Source organism: Lepus europaeus, chromosome 17, assembly GCF_033115175.1.
Source record: "Lepus europaeus isolate LE1 chromosome 17, mLepTim1.pri, whole genome shotgun sequence".
NCBI lineage: Eukaryota > Metazoa > Chordata > Mammalia > Lagomorpha > Leporidae > Lepus > Lepus europaeus.
In genome coordinates, this window is record NC_084843.1 from 61,783,249 (window position 1) to 61,791,981 (window position 8,733).

Sequence of the window (8,733 nt, forward strand, 5' to 3'; positions counted from 1 at the left end):
GTCTTAGCCCACTCTGCCAGAACCTGCCCCCAGGCTTGGGTGTCAGTCGTCTTCATGTTAGCCATTCGAGTGGGGATGTAATAGTGTTGGACTGTGAATCCACTTTGTACTTCCCTGGTGACTAAGAATCCTCAGCATAATTTTCACTTGCTTTGTGGCTGTTCAGAAGTGTTCTCTGCTGAAGTATCTGTTGACGGCTTTAGCCCTGTTCCAACTGGGATATCTTACTAATCTGTGTACAAGTCCTCTTTCAGATACTTTGTATGTATTGTGAACATTTACTTCTAATTTCTAACTGGGGCTCCTTAAGAATCTTTGAAAAAGCAAAGCTTCTAAATATTGGTACAGTCTAATGTACTACTTTATGGTTAATGCTTTTTATGTCCTAAGAAATCGTTGTGTAAACCAAAGTCACAAAGATTTCTCTCCTGTATCTTTATCATATTCCTTCCCACACAGGGCTAGGATCCATCTGAAGTTAATGTTTGGGTAAAGCATGAAGTGAAAGCCGTGGCTGGATAGATACAGAGGTAGATGGGTAGCAGACAGACCAACAGAACATTGTAGCAACCTTCGTTGCAAAGATGATCCACTTCCTATTGAATTTCCTTGTCTCCTTGGTGGAGAATCAGTTGGTGGTAAATGTGTGTGTCTATTTCTGCTCCTCCTATTCAGTTCCACTGATCTATTTGTGTGTTCTTATAAAAATAGAACACTGTCTTGATGACTTGCTTTGTGAAGTCTTTAAATGAGGTCATAGAAACCTTCCAACTGTGTTCCTCTTTGTTAATGTTTTTGTTCTACATCCTTTTTATTTCCATGTACATTTTTAAAAGATCCAATTATTTGTTTGAAAGGCAGAGTTAAATAAAAGAGACAGAGCGAGAGACAGACCTTCCCTCTGCTGGTTCTCTCCCCAGATGGCCACAATGGCCAGGCCTGGGCCAGGAGCCTGAAACGCCATCTGGGTCTCCGACAGAGCAGCAGGGGCCCAAGGACTTCTTCCTCCACTTTCCTAGGAACACTAGCAGGGAGCTGGATAAGAAGTAGAGCAGCTAGGACTTGAACTGGTGCTTATATGGGATGCCAGAGTCACAGGCTGTAGCCACAACACCAGCCCCTGCATATACATATGTCTTATTTTTGAATTTATTTTTAACGATTTATTTATTTACTTGAAAATCAATTAAACAGAGAAAAGGAGAGGCAGAGAGACAGATCTTCTATCCGCTGATTCACTCCCTAGTTGGCAGCCAGAGCTATGCTGATCTGAAGCCAGGAGCCAGGAGCTTCTTCTGGGTCTCCCATGCGGGTACAGGGGCCCAAGCACTTGGGCCATCCTCCACTGCCTTCCCGGGCCATAGCAGAGAGCTGGCCTGGAAGAGGGGCAACCGGGACAGGATCCGGCGCCCCAACCGGGACTAGAACCTGGTGTGCTGGTGCCACAAGGCGGAGGATTAGCCTGTTAAGCCACGGCACCGGCCATGCTGAGGTACTTCTTGAAAAGGATTTCTTGCTCTCTGCTATGGCCTGGGAGTGCAGTGGAGGATGGCCCAAGTCCTTGGGCCCTGCACCCGCATGGGAGACCAGGAGAAGCACCTGACTCCTGGCTTCGGATCAGCGAGATGCACTGGCCACAGTGGCCATTGGAGGGTGAACCAACGGCAAAAGGAAGACCTTTCTCTCTGTCTCTCTCTCTCACTATCCACTCTGCCTGTCAAAAAAAAAAAAAAGAAAGAAAGAAAAAAGAAAAGGATTTCTTAGAGATGGATAGGCAAAAATCTCCCATCTGCTGGCGCACTTCCTAGATGCCTGCACTGGCCTGGGCTGGTCCAGGCTGAAAGCGGAAGCCAGGAGCTCAATCCTAGTGTCCTCCCTGGTGGCTGGGGCCCAAGTGCTTGAGTCATCAGCACGGTGGACAGGAGTGCTCTTGCCGTCTTTCTCTGCCTCTCCAAATGAATTCTTTAATTAAAAAGCTTGAGCTTTTAATTCTATTTTCTTTGAACTTTTTTGTAGTCCTGTTATATAAAAATAAACTACAGGGGCTGGTGCTGTGGCATGGTAGACTAAGCCTCTGCCTACAGAGCCAGCCTTCCACATGGGCACTGATTCATGTCCTGGATGCTCCTCTTCCTATCCAGCTGTCTGCTAATGGCCTGAGAAAGCAGTGGAAGACGTGCCAACTGCTTGGGCCCCTGAACCCAAAGGGGAGACCCCAAAGAAGCTCTTGGCATCTGGCTACAGATCAGCCCAGCTGTGGCCATTGTGGCCATTTGGGGTGTGAAACAGCAGGTGGAAGCTCTCTGCCTCTCCCTTTCCCTGTCTGTAATTCTGCCTCTTGGCTAAATAAATAAAATCTTAAAAATTACAAGCCATTTTTAAAAACAACGTATATAATAGCATGAAGATATTGCACTTAGACTTAAATTTAACAATCTATGTGCCAGAACTATACATTGAAAAATAGGAGAAGACTTTAAAAAGTTCATGGAGAAAATGGAATTAAGACAAACTTATTTTGGTGCAAAAAATGTTGAAATCCATGCATAGTACTTTCAACATACATGTTTACCATGAGCTTTTTTTTTTTTTTTTTTTTTTTAAGATTTTATTTATTTGAAAGAGTTACAAGTGGGTGCAACAGCCTAGAGCTGTACTGATCTGAAGCCAGGAGCTTCCTCCTGGTCTCCCACGCGGGTGCAGGGGCCCAAGGACTTGGGCCATCTTCTGCTTTCCCAGGCCATAGCAGAGAGCTGGATCGGAAGAGGAGCAGCCGGGACTCAAACCAGCGCCCATATGGGATGCCAGCACTGCAGGCGGCCCCGCTGTGAGTTCTTAAAGCTTTCCTATGGATTCCCTAGGATGTCTTCCACAAACAAAACCATGTCCTGTGCAAATAGACTCCTCCACACTGCCTGAGACTTGTTCGTGTGGGGCCCCACACTCACTGGGGCTCCAGCACCATGTTAAACGGGAGCAGACACAAGCAGGCTTCGTTGCCCTGCATCCCACACAGGGAGAAACCACTCGGTCTCTGATCCCCAGTATGTTGGCAAGCGAAGCTTTCCATAAACATCTTTCATCAAGTTGAAGAAGTTTGATCCCTTGCTAGACTTAGTGGAAAAATCATGAATGCTTTGAATTTTGTCGCATGGTTTTTCTTGAGCTGTTGAAGTGACCATGTATGTGTTTTTCTGATTTATTCTCATCCTATGATAAATTGCAGAGGCTGAATTTTGAAAGGTAAACCAATCTTATATTCCTAAGATAAATTGTTCATTGTTGGATTGGACTTGTACTATTTTTCAGAGATTTATTTATTCATTGAATGTCTGAGTTACAGAGAGAGTGAGCGAGTGTGTATGCTTCCATCTGCTGATTCACTGCCCAGACAGCCACAACGGCCAGGGCTGAGCCAAGCCAAAGGCAGGAGCTGGGAGCTTCATCTGGGTCTCCCACATGGGTGCAGGGGTCCAAGCCCTTGGGCCATCTTCCACAGCTCTTCCCAGGCCATAGCAGGGAGTTGGATTGGCAGTGGAGTAGCTGGGACTTGAACTGGTGCCAATATGGGATGTCTGTGTTGCAAGTGGTAGCTTTACCAGTTGGACCATAATGCTGGACCCTAGACTTGCAATATCCTGTTGAGGCATTGTGCATCTATATGTATGAGCAAAATTGCTCAATTCACTTCTTTTGAATGCCCATCTGGTGTTGGTGTCAGAATGATGCTATCATCCACTAATCCCATTACCCCCTAACTCCCGCACTCTAGTTACTCTAGGCAACCACTAACTGCTTCGTTTCTATAGATTGGTTCTGTTCTGGACATCTCATATATACGCCATCATACTGGTTGTTTTTTTCTGGCTTATTTCTTCATCTCTTTTTATTGTTGAAATATCTTCCATTGTAAGGCTTTTCTGTCTTTGTAAGGTAAAAACTTAGATGACTTTTGGGTCTTTCTTTCTTTTAAATGTTTAGCATTGAAACTTTGCTCTAAGCACTATTGATTTCCATCCCACTTGCTGTGCGTTTTCTCTTATTTCTGATCAGACACACTAATGGAAATTTTTCATATACATTAAGTATTGAAAGTTATATTCCCTGAAACTGCAGATAAATCCCACAGATTTCATAATGAGTGTTTTCACATCTATTTCATAATTTCTATTCTGTGGCCTATCGTTCATTCTCTAGAAGATTCCTGGGGTTATCAGAATAGTATTTTCTGAGTCTTTTGCATTTTGATAGATTGCTCAGTTCCCTTTATGTTTGAAGGTTTATGTGCCTGGAAAAGCAGCAGAGGATGGCCCAAGTCCCTGTGCCCCTGCACCTATGTGGGAGACGCAGAAGATGATCTTGGCTTCAACCTGGCCCAACCCCGGGTGTTGCGGCCATTTGGGGAATGAACCAAGGGATGTGAGGAAGATTTCTCAGTGCGTCTCTCCTTCTTTCTCTGTAACTCTGTCTTTCAAAAAAAAAAGTCTGTTAGGCTGGATACAGACTCCTTTGTCCAGCATTCCTTTCCTTGATTATCCTCAAGGAAATGAATATATTTAAGATATAGTGTTACTGTATTGACATGCATATGATAATCTAGTTTTCTCTTCCCTATAAATCATGTGCTCTCTTTGCTTAAATGCCCAAAGAATTCCCATCCCTCTTTAAAATTGGGTGATTTTACAAGAAGGTATGTATCTGTGTCATTTTGACTTGATTTTCTCAGGTGTACACTGAGATCTTTCAATGTGTAGTATTCAATATTTGTGTGTTAGGACAGTTTTTTTGAGTAAAACAAAATCTTTATTTGAGAGACAGAGAGCATGAGATGCTCCACCCACGCATGTCCCAAACGTCCTCAATGGGCAAGGCTGGGCCGGGCGGAAGCTGGGAGCTCTGAAGTGAACCCAGGTAACCCACGGAGGTAGCAGGAACCCAGTCTGGGGTCATCCGGGTCTGCAATCGCAGGGAGCTGGAGTCGGGGCTGGAGCTGGGATTGAAAGCAGGCACCGTAACGTGGGGCACGGGGTTCTTAGCCACTAGGGTGAATGCCCACCCCTGAAGATTTGTAATCTCTCTTCCCTTGATTTTGGTTTGCAATTCCTATTATCTATATGTCAAATCTTATTTAATTTTAATGGTTTTTTAAAGATCTACTTATTTATTGGAAAGTCAGAGTTACACAGAGAAGGAGAGGGAGGGAGGTGTTGGTTCATTCCCCAATTGGCCGCAACGGTCGGAGCTGAGCCAATCCGAAGGCAGGAGCTTCCTCCAGGTCTCCCCTGTGGGTGCAGAGGCTCAAGGACTTGGGCCATCTTCCACTGCTTTCCCAGGCCATAGCAGAGAGCTGGATTGGAAGTGGAGCTGCCTGGTCTCGAATTGGCGCCCATGTGGGATGCTGCCACTTCAGGCAAGGGCGTTAACCCACTGCCCCACAACGCCGGCCCCTATTTTCATTGTTTTTACTCTTGAGTTCTTTGACTTCTCCATTTTCTTAAAGATTTACTTATTTGAAAGGCAGGGTTAGAGAGGGAGAAGGGGAGAGAGAGCGAGGTCTTCCATCGCCTAGTTCACTCCCTAAATGGCTGCAATGGTGGGGCTTAGGCCAGGCCGACCAGGAGCTAGGAGCTTCTTCTGGGTCTCCCACATGGGTGCAGGGCCCAAGCACTTGGGCCATCCTCCACAGCTCTCCCAGGCACATTTGCAGGGAACTGGATCAGAAGTGGAGCAGCCAGGACTCAAACTAGCGCCTATATGGGATGCAGTGTTGCAGGTAGTGGCTTTGCTCAATATGCAACAACACTTGGCACTCTAAATTTCTCTTGTAAAAAATTAACCTTTAAAAAATTCCATGGAGATCATCTTGTCTTCATTTTCCTTGCTTCCTTCCTTCTTGGTAAAATTAATTTTGTTACTTGAAAGAGGGAGGTAGAGAGAGACAGACGCGTGCACACACACACACATAAACTCAAATTTTCCATCTGCTGGGTCATTGCACAAATATCTGCAACAGCCAGGACTGGGCCATACCAAAATAGGAGACGAACTCAGTCTGGATGTCCCACATGGGTAGAAGGGAACCAAGTATTTAAGCCATTAGCTGCTTCTCCCAGGGTGTGCATTAGCGAGAATCTGGTCTATCTCGGACTCGAACACAGGCACTCCAGTATGGGATGGGGGAGTCCCGAGCAGTGTCTTAAGTGTTATGCCGAACACCCACTTGTGTTTTAAATTTATTTATTTGAAAGTCAGAGTTACACATACACACACACAAAGAGAGAGAGGTCTCCCACCCGATGGTTCACTCCCAAATTGACCACAACGGCCGGAGCTGCACCAATCCAAAGCCAGGAGCCTCTTCCAGGTCTCCCACACAGATGCGGGGACCCAGGTTCCACTGCTTTCCCAGGCCACAGCAGAGAGCTGGATTGGAAGAGGAGCAGCTGGGTCTCAAATCGGTGCTCATAAGGGATGCTGACACTGCAGGCAGTGGCTTTACCCACTACACCACAGTGCCGGCCTCCACCCACTTCATTATAAAGTGTCATTTTAAAACATTATCTTGTGGGCGGCTCGGCAGGTGGGTTGAGGCTGCTGGGGCCAGCCGCCGCCATGATCCTGCTGGAGGTGAACAACCGCATCATCAAGGAGACGCTCACTCTCAAGTTCGAGAACGCGGCCGCCGGAAACAAACCAGAAGCAGTAGAAGTAACCTTTGCAGATTTTGATGGAGTCCTCTATCATATTTCAAATCCTAATGGAGACAAAACAAAGGTGATGGTCAGTATTTCTTTGAAATTCTACAAAGAACTTCAGGCACATGGTGCTGACGAGTTATTAAAAAGGGTGTACGGGAGTTTCTTGGTGAATCCAGAATCAGGATATAATGTCTCTTTGCTATATGACCTTGAAAATCTGCCTGCATCCAAGGATTCCATTGTACCTCAAGCTGGCATGTTGAAGCGAAACTGTTTTGCCTCTGTCTTTGAGAAATACTTCCAATTCCAAGAAGAAGGCAAAGAAGGCGAGAACAGGGCAGTTATCCATTATAGGGATGATGAGACCATGTATGTTGAGTCTAAAAAGGACAGAGTCACCGTAGTCTTCAGCACCGTGTTTAAGGATGACGATGACGTGGTCATTGGAAAGGTGTTCATGCAGGAGTTCAAAGAAGGACGCAGAGCCAGTCACACAGCCCCCAGGTCCTCTTTAGCCACAGGGAGCCTCCTCTGGAGCTGAAAGACACGGATGCTGCTGTGGGCGACAACATTGGCAGTATCACCTTTGTGCTGTTCCCTCGCCACACCAACGCCAGTGCCCGAGATAACACCATCTACCTGATCCACACGTTCCGGGACTACCTGCACTACCACATCAAGTGCTCTCGGGCCCATATTCACACACGTATGCGGGCAAAAACATCTGGCTTCCTCAAGGTGCTGAACCGTGCACGCCCAGATGCTGAGAAGAAAGAAATGAAAACAATCACGGGGAAGACGTTTTCATCCCGCTAACTCTTGGGAACAGGAGGAGGAAGCGGCTGGCGACTGAAGGCTGGAACACTTGCTACTGGATAATCGTAGCTTTAAATGTTGCACCTCTTCAGGTTCTTAAGGGATTCTCTGTTTTGGTTCCATTTTGTACACGTTTGGAAAATAATCTGCAGAAACGAGCTGTGCTTGCAAGGACTTCATAGTTCCCAATAATTAAAAAAAAAAAAATTAAAAAAACATTATCTTGCTAGGTGTGTGTTTGGCCTAGTAGTGAAGATGCCTGTATCCTATGTCTGAATACCCGAGTATGATCCTGGAATGCAGCTCCCAATTCCAGCTTCCTGTGAATCAAATCCCAAGAGGCAGCAGGCAGTGGTCTAAGCAACAGGGTCCCTGCCACCGATGTGGGAGACCAGGACTGAATTCCCAGTTCCCAGCTTTGGTCTGTCCCCTGCCTTTGTGGTGGGAGTGAAGCAGTGAATGGGAGTTCCCTCCGCCTGCCTCTGCCCCTTAAATATCTTTTTTAAATTATCCTGCTTTTCTTTACAAAATGATTTATTTATTATTTGAAGAGCAGACAGATCTTCCATCTACTGGTTCACTCCCCAGATGTGTACAACAGCTGGAACTGGGTCAGCCCTAAGCCGGGAACCTGCAACTCAGTCCTGTCTGCACGTGGTGGGGGCTGGTCGGGATCCAAGTACTTGAGCCATCCCATTCTGGCTCCCATGGGACACTTAGCACACAGCTGCCCTGGGAAGTGGGGCGGGGACCTGAAGCCAGCCGCTCCATTAGAAGGTGTGAGTACCTTAGGCCGTGTCCTCACTGCTGTGCCGGATGCCCACCTCATACTGCTTGGCACCTTTAAACTTGGTTTATCCACGAATCCACTGACTGGACACTTGGGTTGCTTTCGCCTTCTGGCTATGTGAGTAACACCGCTGTAAACAGTTACAGACTCCTCTGCAGATCCTGCGTTTAGTTCCTTGGGGTATATACTGAAGAGTAGAGTTGCTGGATCACATGGTAATGTTTTACTTTTTTCCATCTTTTAAAATTGTGTGGGCCAGTGCTGTGGTGCAGTGGGTTAATGCCACAGCCTGCAGCACTGGAATCCCACATGGGTACCAGTTCGAGTCCCGGCTGCTCCACTTCTGATCCAGCTCCTTGCTGCTGTACCTGGGAAAGCAGTAGAAGATGGCCCATGTCCTTAGGCCCCTGAACCCACGTGGAAGACCCA

At 46.6% G+C, this 8,733-nt stretch overlaps 1 protein-coding gene across 1 annotated transcript; it reads left to right on the plus strand.

Moving 5' to 3' along the window:
• The first annotated feature begins 6,573 nt into the window (after positions 1–6,573).
• On the plus strand, positions 6,574–7,718 carry LOC133775730 (actin-related protein 2/3 complex subunit 2-like). The gene is given in 2 exon segments (XM_062214221.1): positions 6,574–7,192; positions 7,195–7,718. Coding segments are annotated over 2 exon segments (900 nt in total). The 5' UTR covers positions 6,574–6,612; the 3' UTR covers positions 7,515–7,718.
• Positions 7,719–8,733: the final 1,015 nt, after the last annotated feature.